Source organism: Dasypus novemcinctus, chromosome 10 (genome assembly GCF_030445035.2).
Source record: "Dasypus novemcinctus isolate mDasNov1 chromosome 10, mDasNov1.1.hap2, whole genome shotgun sequence".
In the NCBI taxonomy this organism is placed as follows: Eukaryota; Metazoa; Chordata; class Mammalia; order Cingulata; family Dasypodidae; genus Dasypus; species Dasypus novemcinctus.
Window position 1 is genome coordinate 111,419,049 of NC_080682.1, and position 15,197 is coordinate 111,434,245.

At 53.7% G+C, this 15,197-nt stretch overlaps 1 protein-coding gene across 1 annotated transcript in view; it reads right to left on the reverse strand.

Annotated features, from left to right (window-relative positions):
- Nucleotides 1–373: 373 nt before the first annotated feature.
- Nucleotides 374–15,197, reverse strand: part of GAB2 (GRB2 associated binding protein 2) — a 197,015-nt gene continuing 182,191 nt past the window's right edge. The window contains exons 4-10 of the mRNA XM_058306046.2: nt 11,847–12,439; nt 10,474–10,568; nt 9,164–9,428; nt 7,789–7,879; nt 6,945–7,047; nt 5,317–5,442; nt 374–4,564 (exon numbers count right to left, since the gene is read on the reverse strand). Of these exons, the coding sequence (XP_058162029.1) occupies nt 4,421–4,564; nt 5,317–5,442; nt 6,945–7,047; nt 7,789–7,879; nt 9,164–9,428; nt 10,474–10,568; nt 11,847–12,439 (1,417 nt within the window). The 3' untranslated portion in view covers nt 374–4,420. The remainder of the gene's footprint in view (nt 4,565–5,316; nt 5,443–6,944; nt 7,048–7,788; nt 7,880–9,163; nt 9,429–10,473; nt 10,569–11,846; nt 12,440–15,197) is intronic.

Consider the following 15,197-nt stretch of genomic DNA (forward strand, 5'->3'; position numbering starts at 1 on the left):
TGGCCCTCAAGACGCCAGCCTGAGTCGCCGTGATGTGTCTCTCGACTCCCAGTCCAGGGTACTTCCCACGGAAGATGAAGTGGCAGGCAGTAGTACAGCTGCCCTTTAGCAGATCAGGAGAAAGAGGTCTTGTTCTCAGCCAAGAAAAGTAGTCCCTTATTTCCTAGTAAAACGAAAGTGGAGCCAAGTGGCATGCCGGCTTTCCTGGGGCATGAGAGGATTCTGAAATGATTTTCTGGTCCAGAGCGTGTGTCTACGCAGCATCCCGAGGGAGGCCCAGCAGCCGTCAGACCTCCCGGCCCCACACCCGGCAGCGAGTCTGGGGGCTCCACCCCCAACCCCTCCGACAAGGCAGACGCGGCGGCTTCCAGGCTGCATTTCTAGTGGACTTTATTGTCCTGCTCCAACACCACAGTAAAAAGGGACCTGCAAGCGCCAGGCCTGTACCATGTGTCACCACAGCAAACACACCGCCCGCTAACGCGCCCCCACCCCACCCCAGACCTACTCACAGGATAAATACGTGTTACAATTTTTTTTTTGTAAAGAAAAAAGAATAAATTAATAACTTAAGTGATTAGGCACCAACAGTGATTTGAAAAATTAAATGTCAATTTTAAATGCTAACAGGACAAGAACTTAAGACTGGGCTTCTCCTAGCCCATTTTCTGTTCCCAACAGATAGCGGCAACTCTGTGCGAAATGATGCTAAATTTCAAGACACGCGTAGCCAACGATTACACAAGAACACATACCACCAACTAGCAGGCGACAGCCTGACTCTCCATGGGCCCCAAACTCAGAATGATGGCCCCAGGGGAGGGCGGAAGGGGAAGCAGGTACTAACTTGCCTCGGGTTCTGCAGTCTTCCAGAGACCTGCTGAGCTGTATGGGTGGGGGCTGGATGGGGGCAGGTGGGCAGGCCAGGGTCATGGTTTGGGGCTGAGACCTGCCTCGTGGCAGATAAAGGGGCCAAGGGGCAGGCTGGGGTTAAGCCCCTACTCCAATAACTTGAGAATGGTTGTGCTTCTGACCTAGGAATGGGGTGTTTTTACTGGTTTCAAGCTCCGAAGTTACTGAAGTCAAGCTAGGGATCGGACTGGGTGAACTGGGTGAACTGGCTGATGGCGCGCTGGGTGCCGGGCCCCTCCAGTGATCCAGACCCTTGAGAGAAGCTACAGGGCAGAGTTCCCACTCTACACGGCTGGCAGCAGCTGTGGAAGGGGCCTGAGAGACCATCGAAGCTAACCACCCGTTTCACAGATGGGCAAACTGCGGTCCTCCAAGCCCATGTCCCTGGGCTCCTCTCCTTTTCCCGTTGTTTGTACTGGGCTCTTTGTAACCTTTGAGGTGGAGCAGGCGGGCAGGGACAGCGCCTTCTTTGGGAAGCCCCAGGCAGGGGCAGTTCCTGTGTAGTGTGCCTACGCTAGGTGAGACGGTATCCCATTCTGGGGCCTCGGTCCTAGCCAGGCCACCAGGAGAGGTGGACTTTGACCTACTGATAGGACAAAGGACCTTTAAGCTGAGCTGACTCTTCCCTTTTTGCAGGGGGAGCGGGGAGCGTACTCGCCAGGGCTGGCAGTTTGAGGGTTGTGAGCCAGAGCCTGCTCTCAACAGGCCAACTTCCTCTTCTTTCGTAGTTCCTTGTACTTCACCTCCACCTTAAGGGTTTTGGCAGGTATAGAGACGAAGGGCTGGAAGGCACCTCCTTGGAGATTAGGTCTGAACATCCCAGTAGTCTCTGAAGACTCTAAAGGGTTTCAGTCACATTATAGCAAACTCAGGAAATGTGAATATTTTCATGGCGCCCTGGGGTCAACAGGGGAGGCTGGTAGGGGCTGGCAACTGAAGGCACCAGTGCCTGGGTGAGGTGCAAGAGCGGTCTGGGTTCAAAAGCTCTGGCACATGGGACCCCTCGCTGAGGGCAGAGGGCCTTAAAGAGACCTAGGGCTGGGCAGAGTGAACAAGCGCCCCACAGACCCTGTCCAGTGCAGGCCGCTGCCACCACTGCCATTTCACCGGGAGAACAGTGAGACGTGGGCCTCCCTGCTTCTCGGGCTGGGCCCACACTCCCAAAGGTCTTTTGTTCCCAAGGCACAAGGTTGCCAAGCCTCTTCTTCCTTTTCCCTGCACTGCACCTGGGCACTGTCCTTCCTCGCCTGTAAAGATCTGACCTGCTTGGCTCTAAGGCCCTTCTCAGGGTTCCTTTTTCCTAGAAACCTCCTCCCCTGATCTCCACCCCATCTGCATGGTTCCCTCCCCACCCAACCTCCCCGTAAGTTGTCTTAAGTTGTCTTTGCTTCCCCGGCACCATCAGCACTTTAGGTCCCCCTCTTTTATGGCCATCACTTAATGGTTTATGTCTTTGTCTTTTTTCTCACTTGACTGTGACCTTCTCAAGTCCAGGCCTGATTAGTTCCCGTGACCTCAGGGCCTAGTCCAGAGCCTAGCAGCCATTAATGCTTGTGGAGTTTATCTGAACTGGTGGTAGGAGGAGGAGGGCTACTCTTGAGAAAACGGCTTGTCCCCGTAGAGAACCGTCATGCCGTTGGTCCGGGAAAGTGCGCGCGCATGTGCGTTCATGGCAGTGTGCCCGGGAGCTGAAAGCGGGGGCTAGCTCCCATCACGGGTGGTGGGAGGTCATAGGGAGAAATGTCTGCTGTGTCCAGTTGCCTCTGAAACTCTTTAAAATTAAGTCAAAAGCTTTCAACATAAAAAAATTCAGCTACCCGCCCTTCCCTAGGATGAGGAGAAAGAGGCTGAGGCAACGCCCTATCCCCCATCTCTAGAAGGGACGGGAGGAAGGGGATGGCGAGCTGATGGCTTTCAAGCGGTGGGAGAGAGGATTGGCCTCTCCTGTCCCTGTAGCCAAGTTTGAGTCCGTTGCGGCACCTGAAATTCCGGGGAGCAACCGGCCCAGGAGTCTCAGGTGAACGAAGAAAACACCCTGGACCTGGCACCGGGCCAGACTTGTATCTGCTTTGAAACCTGGTACAAAATCCAGCCAAACGGCACACGCCATCAGCTATACCCAGGGGTCTGCCCTGCTCTTTCCCCCTCACTCTTTCCCCATTGTCCATCAGTCCTTGGAGCTGCCCTCACGTCACTCCACCGTGCATGCCTCTACCCTTACGTGACACATCATCCCTTCTTTCGGCACCCCCCGTGGCACTGCCTCGAGCACGCCACCAGGCTCTTCAACATGCCTTGCCCCTCGCATCTCACATGCCACTACATCCCTTCTGGACCCTCCCTCTGCTGTACTGCCCATCTTGCAGAAACTCACTTGCTGCACTGTCCCACCTGCAGGGCTCCATGCACTGCCCAGCCTGTTCCTATCACAGGGTTACCCCCGATCCCTGCATACCCCCCAGCCTACACCACGCTCCCTCCCTCCCAGCCAGCCCCTTTCTCCCACATTTGTTTCCCACAGGCCTCCATCAGCCTCACTGCACGGGCACTCCTCAGCACATACTGCATCACCCACGTAAGTCCAGTCTTCTCTAGAGTGGTACGCTCAGGCGTGGCGGGTGGCTCTTAAGGAGAGGTCCGGGGCAAAGGACAATCTCCCCAGAGCAGCATCAGAGAGCGGCGGAGGGGACTCCCGAGATCCTATGTTCTAGGGTCCCTGACCGCACAAGGTCCTTGTTTACTCCAATCTCTTGGGCTCCAAGCCCTGGTTCTTATCCTTGGTTGCCCATCAGCAGTCATCCTTCCTTCTGTCCTCTACCCTTCTGCCTCCCAGCCCACGGCAGCCACCCTGCCACTTCCTCAGCCTGAGAGTTGGGGACCACTGCAGATATCGATTGCCCTTCTCTGTCTTGGGAGCCAATTATTTTTTGTTCAAGACCACCTTTGACCTTCCTTTTTGACCATTTCATCTTTTGGTGGCCTCATCCTCTCCCCTGCCAAGAGAGAGATGAAAAAGTCCATGTCCACTTTGGTCTGCTGGTCCTTGGCTCCCTGGGTCAGCAAAAACGATTTCTCTTCTTCTGGGACTGAAGGAGAGGTAGACCAGGTAGCCAGAGGAAGAGGGTTGAAGGCTGTGGCCAGTCAGGAGGTTTGGAATCTGGCTTGTACCCTCAACCCCTCCCTCCAAAATCTGGTAGATATTCAGGTCTAAATGACAAGAAGAGGCTAAAGGATGCATTTTTTGGCAATAGCTCCTAACTAAGATGGGTGGAGGCATGGCCATTACGGATAAAAATCAAAGACGGGCCCAGAGTGGGGAGAGGAAGTGCCCCTGTCAGGCCCCCACCTCCCAGGGGAAGGTTTCAGGGTCCCTGATGTCAAGGGAGTTGAAGGCCAAGAGCGGCAGAGTGGAGAGCAGGCTGGCAGGAGGGGAAAACGGGCGGGGGGAGGGAGCAGGGGTGGGGAGGCGCCCGCGCCGGGGCCCCTCCCCGGGCCCAGTGGCCCTGCATCACAGCTTGGCACCCTTGGAGGGCTCCGAGGACTGCCGCACGTCTGTCCACTCCTGCATGGTGTTCTGCAGGGCCTGAGTCTTCTCCTTGTCCACTTGAACATAGTCTACCTTCTCGTCGGACGTGACGGATGATGTGGATGGCTGGGGGGACAGAGCGGGAAAGGCAACGCGGCTTTGAGTAACCAGCTAGGCGAGGAGGGGAGGACGGGCGCCCCCAGAGCTTCCTCAAGGCGGGAGGGCGGGACTGTGGCTGGTACTCAGAAGCCTGCTGTGCTTTTCTGAATGTGCCCTTCGAAGCCCGGCCTCCAAACTCCTACCCTCCTGTCTGATGCAGTAGCCTCCTGCCGGCCCTTCTTGTTTCCCAGCTCCTAGGAGCACCCAGATCTCTCCTCGGCCCTCAAGGTAGGGCCTGGCCTTGGTCTCTGTCTCCGTCCACCTCCCTCTGGCCACTCTCCCAGGGGAAGGACGTGACTAGAGACCAACAAGCACCAGCCCAAGGCCTCCCGCGTGGAGGGGCGCTCCTTGCCCTGCCGTCCTCACTGCTTAGCTAGGGGGTTTCTTGGAGGGCGTTCCTGGGCACGGAGGCCCCTCCTGCAAGCCGCTGTGTTAACAGCAGGACTCTGGCACCCACCCAGGCCGTGGGTCCTTAGCCAGGGCCTGGGACAAGGACGCAGGGTCCCTGACTCTTGGCTGTCCCTCATTCCCTGTTGAATCTTGACCACGTCATTTCTGCTTTCCCATCTGCACAACGGGGAAGCTCGGCTGGCTGTTTAGGGCCCAGGGGCCTACAGAGGGCCCCTGGGCTCTGAGACGGGGGCACAGGAAGAGGGGAAAGAGGCTGTGTGCTGCACACCGGGGCCCCCAGATCTCTGACACCCCCCTTCCTGCCACACCTTGCGGTGGGGGCTCGGGGAGCTCGGCTGGAAGTCCAGGGCAAGATAATCGACGCTGCCGGTGCTCTTCTTAGGGGCTGGGCTGTTGGTGCCACTGGGAACAGGAGGCGCAGACACTGGGTTTTGCTGTCACGAGGAGGAGAAACTTAGCAAAGGGGGTTTAAGACACGGGCTCCCCCCCCCCCCGCCCCCCCCCCCCGCCCCTCAGGAGAGCACACCTCAGGGAGCAAGAGCAACTTTCCCGGAGTTCCTGGGCCTGTGCCAGGGACTTTTCAGGTTTTCTCAACCGTCTGGTGATAGAGGTGTTAAATACTCTGCATGTTTTTAAAAAAAAGCTCAAACTGAGAAGCTTGGAGAAACAGGCTCGCCCATGGTGGCTCAGCTGTGAGTGACGGAGCAGGCGGCAAGCAAGGCCTGTTTTCCGACTGTGCAGTGTCACCTTCCTTACAGGGCACAGGCCAGATTTCCCCGAAGTGCTCCTTCCTGACGCTGCCCCAGCCTTGGCTGCTGTCCCCGTCGTCACTTCCAGAAGCGAGCACATTCCCTTTAGGCACTGCATGTTGGAAAGTCAAACCCGCTCTCTGGACCTCCTTGGGGGGGGCGGGCAGCCGCACCAGAGCGGCTGGCTCCCTCTGCTCCAGCTCCCCAGGGACCCCCACAGTCGCCTCTTCTCCAGGCTGTACTTCTACAATGTGCTCGAGGGTCCTGTCTCCACCCAGGCACCTTCTCTCCAAGGGCCTACTTGTGCAGGATTCTCCCCAGGTCTTATTCTAATGAAAGCGGTGACAGTCTGTATTCTGTTTGGTTGCTGGCTTGGTGGGTTGATTCACACATTCAGCATTTCTGCAGCAGCCACCAGGTGCTGGGCAGCTACTCCCTTCACCATGAAGGGCTCAGGGAGGAGATGGCGGGTCCTTACCGTGGGGCGCGCCGGCCACGGGGTTTCCCCACCACTCGGTGAAAGCTACACTCACGTACTTGGCTACAGCCATGGGCACAGAAGGATAAGAAAACCAAGGGAAGATCTTTTACTTTTTTAAGCTTTAATGGAAGGAAGTTGGCTCTAGAGGATGCTCTTGTCATTCTCTGCAGGCCCCCAGTAGCCGTTCTCAAATACCTATCTAATCGCTGTGCCCGTGTGGGAACCCGTGGCTCCTTCCTGCGCACAGGGAGAGTCTAAACTTCTTAGGATGCATCCAGGGGCCAGCCTCACTCTCTCCCCTAACTCCAGCCACACTTAACTGCTCTTCCTCCTCCGTGCCCTGCACATTTCAGCCTGGAGGCCTTTCCTTAGCCCCTGCCCGCCCTTGGCACGGCTGCCTCCCCTCAGTGCCTTCTCTCCCCCCAGCCTGCAGTGATCACCCGTCCTGCGGCCGTGTCCCTGCAGCACCGTCTCCCCAAGCACAAGGATCACGCCGCCTTATGTCAATGTCACGAGAGGCGTGTGCCTCTCTGCTCTTTATGACTCCTTTGGGACAGGGACCACGTCTTCTTAACCTCCCATGCCCCCCACACTGCTTCACGCGTATGTGCTCAAGAAGGATTCGCAGCATGGGACTAAATCTCCAAACCTGCCGAGAGCCGGGGGCTCTGGTGGGAGTCACTGCTGTGAACCCCGCAGGACTCACCATGGGGACGTAGTTCTCTTCGCTGTCCCCCGAGTCCGTGCTGGTGATGCTCTGAGTGGAGATGGGGCGGCAGTACTGGGAGGAGTTGGAGTTGAAGCTGTGGCTGTTGTGAGAAGATGATAAAAGGTAAACCTGGAGGAAGCCTCCTGGCTGCGGCTGTCTTTACCCTTGAGCTTACCCCTGACTCTCACACGGCTTTGCACTCTGTTCTCAGACTAAGATCTGACCTATTCAATCTTGACAGGGCTGGTATCATGATTCCTCCATCATAAATGGGGAAACCAAGCCCCAAGAGTTCAAAAGACATGACCAGGGAAGCGGACTTGGCCCAATGGATAGGGCATCTGTCTACCACATGGGAGGTCCACAGTTCAAACTGTGGGCTTCCTTGACCTGTGTGGAGCTGGCCCAAGTGCAGTGCTGATGTGCGCAAGGACTGCCATGCCACACAGGGGTGTCCCCTGTGTAGGGGAGCCCCACGCGCAAGGAATGCGCCCCGTAAGGAGAGCCGCCCAGTGCGAAAAAAGTGCAGTCTGCCCAGGAGTGGTGCCACACACATGGAAAATTGACACAGCATGATGACACAACAAAAAGAAACACAGATTCCCGGTGCCGCTGATAAGGACAGAAGTGGTCACGGAGGAACACACAGCGAATAGACAGAGAGAGCAGACAACTGGGGGGGAGAGGGGGAGAAAGGGGAGAGAAATGAATTAAAAAAAAAAAAAGACATGACCTGCTAATGATGGCCTTAGCACCAGAACCCAGCTTTCCCCCCTCACAGGCCAGGGACCATTCTACATCGCATTTCCCCTAAAAGCCCGATGTCACAAGTAGCACTCACATGGCCCTAGACCAAGACTTGGTGACCGGTGACTTGAAGGGGAGCTCATCGATGACAGTGTTGTTTCTCAGGTCAAGTGGTGTTGGCTTGGCTGGAGTAGAAACAGGAGGTCGAGGGGTCAGCCAGTCATAATGATGCCACACATCCAAACACTCACGTAAGACACACGCCCACTTAGAAATGCTCCACATTCCTTTCAGTTACACGCAGGGAAACTGAGGCTCAGCGAGGTTATGTAATTTTTGCCCATGTTGACAGGCCTTCAAGTCAGGTTTTCAGCTTCCAAATTTTATATTCTTTCTGCTGTATCTGGAATAATCATGTTTTCAGAACTCAAAATGGGGATACCTGGTCTGACAACAGACTTTTCCCTCCAGATTTGTGACTTTGTATAAAAAGAAGAGAGTATTTGATACAGGGATGGTCACCGTGACTAGTCCCTGCTGCTCCTGGGCCAGGGTCTGAGGAGTCCACGGTGCAGGAAGGTAAATTCCAGGAGGCGCTGAAGCTTCAGTTCTACATGCTAAGATTTAACTTCCCTGTTGGTTAGGCCACGAGGACTTGCCTGCCTGGTACCACCCTTAGACCCTATGCCCTTGATCCTAGCCCCAAAAGTGAGGCAGCGGCAGCCCTGGAACTTGAATGGGCAGGGAGCACAGATCTATCTGTATCGAACACCCAATGTGTACCAGAGTCAATTCCTAGATACTGTTCTAAAAACTCTGGGAGGTAGGAATTACTACCCCATTTCACAGACAAGTAAAGTGAGGCTCAGAGAATTTAAAAACCATTTGCCCAAAATCACACACCTAGGAAATACTGGATAAGGATGCCAACCCACATCTCCCAGGCCTGGAAGCGCTGCTTTTCTATTAGATCATGATGTATCTCTTAATGGACCACTGTCTCAATTCTTTCCTTCCTAGCCCTAAGTCTAATACTAATCCCTTATCCTGGTACAGAAATTTAAACATTACAAAGCACTTTCAGGTCTATGATCTGTATCTTTCAGTGCCTCTGGGAGATAAATATATTTTCCACTTCCCAGATGAACAAACAAGGTTCAGAGATGTTAAATGATGGGTCTATGATCACCTGGTGGCAAGTGGCAGAATCAGAACCTGGACCTGTCCTGTCCTTCCAATCCTGTGCTCCTGCTGCTCACTGAGGCTCTCCCGGCAGCCAGTGCCCAGGGGCCAGACCACTGGGGTGGACTGGGGAAGGTTTGTGTGTGTCGGTGGGGGTGGGGGCGGAGGTGGTGGTGGTGTAGCCCCAGGGACAACCACTTTCCTGCAGGAAAAGTCCAGGATCCACCTCATTCCCAAGCAGATGCAAACATGCTCCAGAGATGGGACAGGGGCGAGAGGCGACTTACCTTTCCGGTCGGGTTTGAGGTTGCGGTTGACGGGGGGTGGCTGGATCTCGCTCCCCCGGCTGGGGCCCCGGTGCTTAGGAAGGGCTGTGGAGGGGTAGCTGAGCGGGTCAAAGTGATGGGGCCCCGGGCTCATGGGGATGTAGACGCTCTGCGTGTTGTCACTGGCCCGCTCCATGGCTGGCAGGGCGGAGGAGCCTGGGTTCATGGGCACGTAGTTGTCTTCGGAATTGGAGCTATCCGAGCGGCCCACAGCTGCTTTCCCTGGCTAGGGAGTGGGAAGTAGTGAAAGAAATACAGCTGTCACTACACCAGTAGAAGCAAGGAGGGGTGAGGCGGTATATACAAGGAAAGAAACGTCATCGTGACTGTGATGATTTAAGGTCGACCCTGAGAAGACCAAATAAGCAAGCAGAGTGGGGGAACAGAAAGAAATGAGGGCAGTGGGTCCCTTCTGGCTTCTTCCGTCCCTTCGGATCTACTTATAATTTGTGGTAACTCTGTAGTGTAAGATGCCCTTGGTGACTGGGTCTACTAAAGTACCGCAGGTCGTGCCCTGCGTAGTTTTGGTTCGGGGCCCGCCCTCCACCTCAAGTCCAGGGTCACCACGGAAAGACCAGCCTCGAGGCCTTGGTCAGGGCAAGGGGCATGTGGAAGTCTTGGCCTTGGCAGGTGAGGGCTGGGGTCATTTGTGCTTCTGGTCTAGCCCTCATTGAGCTGGGGCCCACTTCCAGGCCCGTAGGTGTCCACTAGGCTGCAGTCAGAGCTGCCAAAGGGTCGAGCAGTGAACAGCAGTCCTTCCTCCAGCTCCTGCCCTGTCTATGGAGACAGACGACTGGGCTTCGGCCTTGGCTGCCTCGTTTCCACAGTTTAACCAAGGGCCTAAGCCTGGCCCTGGCTGGCTTGGCTGTGGCCAGCCCTTCTCCAGGACAGCCTGGGATTCTGCATGCAAAGCATGACCGCTGCCCGCCTAGCCTGCCCCCTGGAGTCTCCTACTGCAGGGTCCCTCCTAGGGGAGACCGCGTGGGGGATGTTGCCTTAGAAGATCCACCGTCGCCGAGCCTGGGCCCTCTACAGTCTAGACCTCCTCTGCTTAACCACGGGCCCCGGGTGAGCCTTGCAACTCGGTCTAAGCCTACACATTCCTTCCAGACTAGGGCACCTGTATCTTGTCCAAAAATTCAAGGCAGGGTTAAGAGCTGAGACAAGAACCTAGGCAGGGTCCTGAAAGGGAGATGCCATCACTCTTGGGGGGGCTGTGCTTTTAGTTACATGTGATGTGATCCGAGAACCCCTGGCTGAACCCCACTCACCAGGAAGGAATTAACTCCATCATTCACCGACTCCACAGACCGGCCGGCGCCCTCTCCACCACGCTGGGGAGACTCGTAGCTCTCGCAGGAAGAGGCTGCAGTAGAGGAAGAGGATCCCGTCCGTGTGTACTCACAGCTGATCCAAGTATCAGCACTTCCCCATAGCCTCACCAGTTTACTCAGGGTCTTACCAGCACTCCAGAAGATACTGTTCTAACCTCCCGTGGGGAGGTCTGGCTCCCATCACATCCCTCCTCCACTCAGGACCTCTGCCCGGGCTTCCAGATCGCACGTTGGTGTTAGCAGGCACAGAGGGCCCCTCCTAAGCTCCTGGCCTCATTTATGTTACTCTCCTTTAACTCTCACAGCGTTTACTGCTTGGCCCACTCGCTCCATCATCTGCACTAATACTTAGGCTAAAAATATTTACACTAACTTATGAATGTTGGTTTTATCTCCCCAACTGGATGTGAGCTCCCTGGAGGGCAAGGGCATATCTTACATATGCCTCTATCCTCCCACTTCCAAAGCGCGGGGTGACTGCTCCAACAGTAGATGGACTGAAAGACCGTGCAAGGAGTTCTGAACCAAAAGTCAGGGCATCGGGGACTGAGTCTCATCTCTGCCAGCGACAGACTTGGCAACTCTGAACACATCTCTCAGCTACCATGGGCCTCGTGTGAAATGGAGACAATGAGACTTTCTCCCACCAAGTCCTCAGGATCACTGCATGGCTCCAATAACAGGATGGGTAAGAAAAGGCTTTGCAAGCTATAAAAGCAATATGTAGAAAGAAAGGAATTACTATTATCTGTTTTCATCTAACAGAGGAGGTTATCTGCAGAGTTAGAATACTCTCAGTGGAAAACAAATGAGAGTAGAATTGAGATACTTCAAAGAGAAGTGCAGACTTCAACCAAAGAGACCCAAGAATGGTCTAGACAATATTCTGAATTGTTTTAATAGTCTGCTAGTCCACACAGGTTTGGCCCTAATTTAGACTGGTCCTCTAAATTTATTTTTTAAATCTTTGGTTTGGTTTATAAATGAATAAAATACTACGGTTTGGACTTCCAAACCCACAGTATGTTGCACTGTGGTTAACCAAGACAGTTCTGTCTTCCTTAGTAGAATATTCACTTCTCCAAGGCAGGGTTGCTGTCCTCTTGCTATCGTGGGTGTCCACTAATACTTCTAGTTCTGTGAAGACTACCTGGTAATAGACCTGCTAGAAGGTGCCTAGATCTAGGTGTCTCGGTGAGCTGGGCGGTCCTTAAGTCTCCCGTGGCCGCGGATGACTGAATGAGCAAACTCCTGAGAAACCCGTGTTACCTCCCTCTCCCTCTGGGCTCCCAGCCAGGGCTTGGACTAACCTCGGTGCAGTCGGCTGTTGTCCATTGCAGGGAGGGTGTTGCGCCTGGGAATGGTGGCGGCCACAGAGATGGATCTGCTGCTGTCGCCGATGGGAGGTCTCTGCTGGGGGCTGCCCCATCGAGGCGTCTCTGCCTGACTCGGCTTGGGGGGCCGGGGTGGGGGCGCGACGGCGGAGTCCCCAGGAGTGGCCACCGCCATGGCGTTGTGGTTCTTGTCCAGGGTGAATGTCCTGGGGATCTGGTAGGCTGAGAGTGGGGTGGCTGGAACGTCCATATTGTCCACCAGGAGGTCCCCGAAGTCTCGGCACAGGGTGTTGCTGGGTGTCTTGAAGGTGTACACGTCCTCGCTGTCGGTCTCCGAGCCCGTGAGGCTGCCCTTGGCGTGGCCGTGGGAGGCCAGGCTCCGGGGGAGGTCGTAGGTGCTGTCTCTGAACTCTGCGTGGTGCCGGCTTGGCTTGGGAAGGCTGTAGAAGCCGTGGACTTGACCGCCGACACCGTTGACACAGTGGCCGTTGCCCTGGGCAAGTTTCTGCACAGCCGTGTCACTCCTCATGAGAAACGAGGCCCTGGTGCCCTGAGAGAAGCTGGCACTCCTGAGAGAGAGAAGGAAGAGAAGAGGCGGGGGTGTCAGATGAGGCCAGGACTGCCCACCGAGAGAGGCAAGCTGGCGCGTTCAAAACCCTGTGCAGGGGAGTGGGGTCGAGCACCTCCTTCCCGTGTATGAGGTCCCGGGATGGATCCCCGGTACCTCCTGGAAACAAACAAAAACAAACCAAAAAACCCAGCTCTCATTGGAGAGCAGATGTAGCTCAGTGGTTGGGCACCTGTTTCCCATGTACAAAGTTCCAAGGTCAATCCCTGGTACCTCTTGAAATAAAAAAACCAAAACCAAAACCAAAACCAAAACAAACAAACAAATAAAAAAAAAACCCAAAAAACATGCAGCTAGTCGGTGTGGAAAAAGCTCAGGCTGGGAAGTCAGGCAGGCCTGAGGTTTATCGCCATTTACTAACTGAGGCAAGGCACTTTCTCTTTCTGAGTTTCAGTTTACACATCTGCAGATGGTGAGAAATACCTAGAAGGTTGTTTAGAAATTAGAATATAGTATATCTAGGAAACAGAACTTCAATCAACCCCCAAATGGCTGTGATAAACAGGCCAGTCTTACACCTCCCCAAACAGCTGTCAACAAGGCATCACACGGCCCACGTTCATTCAATCAATAGGCATGTGTTCAAATAAAAATCCCCGTGCGCTTTAAGTACATGAGAATACAAAGGCGTGAGAGAGTGGACAGGACGCTTGAATTGGTGTCAGAAAATAGCAAGCGAGTGATTATTTGTATACGAAAGTCATGATTTAAGACTATAAGCAAAACAAAGCAATAAAATTGTGTTTCTTTTGCGAACTGGGGGCAATGAAATGTTTAGCTATGATTTCTTTCCATACAAACATGATATGATATTCATATAAAAGAAACACAAATAACTAATGGGTGATGAGCACACATCAAAGTTCGACCAAAGCAAAACACAAACAAAATTGTTGGGGTTATTCGTATTTTAAAATCAATGCGCTCACTCTATTTAAAAATTAATACCTGTAGAAGCTCATAATGAATGCAAGGAAGTCATTTTATGAATATCTCTCTGAGGCTCAGTGTTTCCCACTGTAAAATATAGCACTCATGGGTATTGATGATGTAAGTTATAAAGAAGGAGTCACTCAGATGTAAGCTATGGATTTATCTTCTACCATGGATTACAGTTTTTTGAGCGGCATTTAGAGGGGGAAGTATCAAATTCCAGAAGTCTAAAAATCTTGGGGAAAAATACTTTCTGTTTTGGAACTATATTCAGGATAGAACACACTTTTATTATTAATTTATTTTTTTGGGAAATAGGGCAGGATTGGGCAGTAAAAAGAGTTGGGAGTACTGATGCTGATCCAGTACTGATGCTGATAAACTCTGGGAGGCTCACCAAGTCCCTCATCCCTGGTGCCATCTAGTGGGTCTCAGTGATTTCCAAGGGTCGCCCTGGCTTTGAACCTCCATAAGCCTTTGGGCATTACGAGTGGCTTTTTGCACTCTGTGTTCTGGGTTTAATTGTCTGCTGGTCCACACAGGTATGGCCCTAACTGCGCCTGGAGGGTGAGGTTCTGAGCAAGCAGGGATCCAGGCCTGCTTCCCTATCTCTTACATTATGATTCTACATGCAATTTCATTTTAGGGAAAAAAACATTAAGAATCACTGTTCCAGAACAATTCTTTATAGCTGTGATTCTCAGCCTTTTGGAGGCCTGAAGCCTCTTTTAAGAATCTGATGCAAAAACCTGTAAGACCGTCTCACCACAACAAGGTAAGTCACATATACGTAACATTTGCCTTCTATTTCCGGGGGTTCACAACCCTCAGAGGAACTTGCCTGCCTTACAGCAGCTTTCTCTCCAGATAGGGAGATGGTTATTTACAGATGTGCCACCAGGTGGTGGTAGACAATAGGGCGCAGCAGCTCCGAAAGAGGACGGGAAACAGGTGTCCCTGCTAGGCTTCCTCTTAGCTAAACTTGGTTCCACTTCAGCCCTTTAACCTTCACCTTCTCTGCTCCCTGGGCCACTGTGTCTCCCATTTTCTCCCTTTCCTAGATAACTGATGGTCCAGTCCTTAGATGAGGCAGGGCCTAGGGCAGAGAGTAGGAAGAGCAATGGAAGAGCTGCCAGGGACACAGGCGCTGACATTATTCACATTCGCCCTTGGTGCCTCTCATTCTGTCTTTTGGCATTTCCAGTTCTCTCCCGGATGTCCCCATCTGGGGTCGTTCATGGAACAAACTCCATGCTTTTTTTTGGGCGGTGGGGAGGGGGTCATAATCCTCAGAGGAACTTTCAACATGAGCCCGGCCCGGTGGATCTGGGGAGGCAGGTTCACAGTGGAGGAGCTGACACACATGCAAATCATTACAAGCACACGGGGTGAGTGCGCAGCTGTTGACAGATGTTTACGCAGGTATACCAACCCTCCAGGGTGGTGGTAGAGAATGTCAGGGAGGGCTTCAGAGATATTACGTCTGAACGAGTCTGGAAGGATAAGCAGCGATTAGCCAGGCAAGGCTGGCAAGGCAAAAGGAAGGAAAAGATGTTCTAACTAGAGGCACACAGAGGCAGAACACAGTGTGGCAACGGAGGGACCTGAGAGCTGCTCAGGCCGGCTCCGGCGTTTTAGAAAGCAGGGCTGAGAGGTGAGAGTGGGAGGCCACAGGGGCCGGGGCTGACGGGAGTAGGGACCCCGGAAGTGATCTTAAATTGGGGGTGAGGGTGGAGGGTGCATCACAGGTATCCTGCGTAATCATA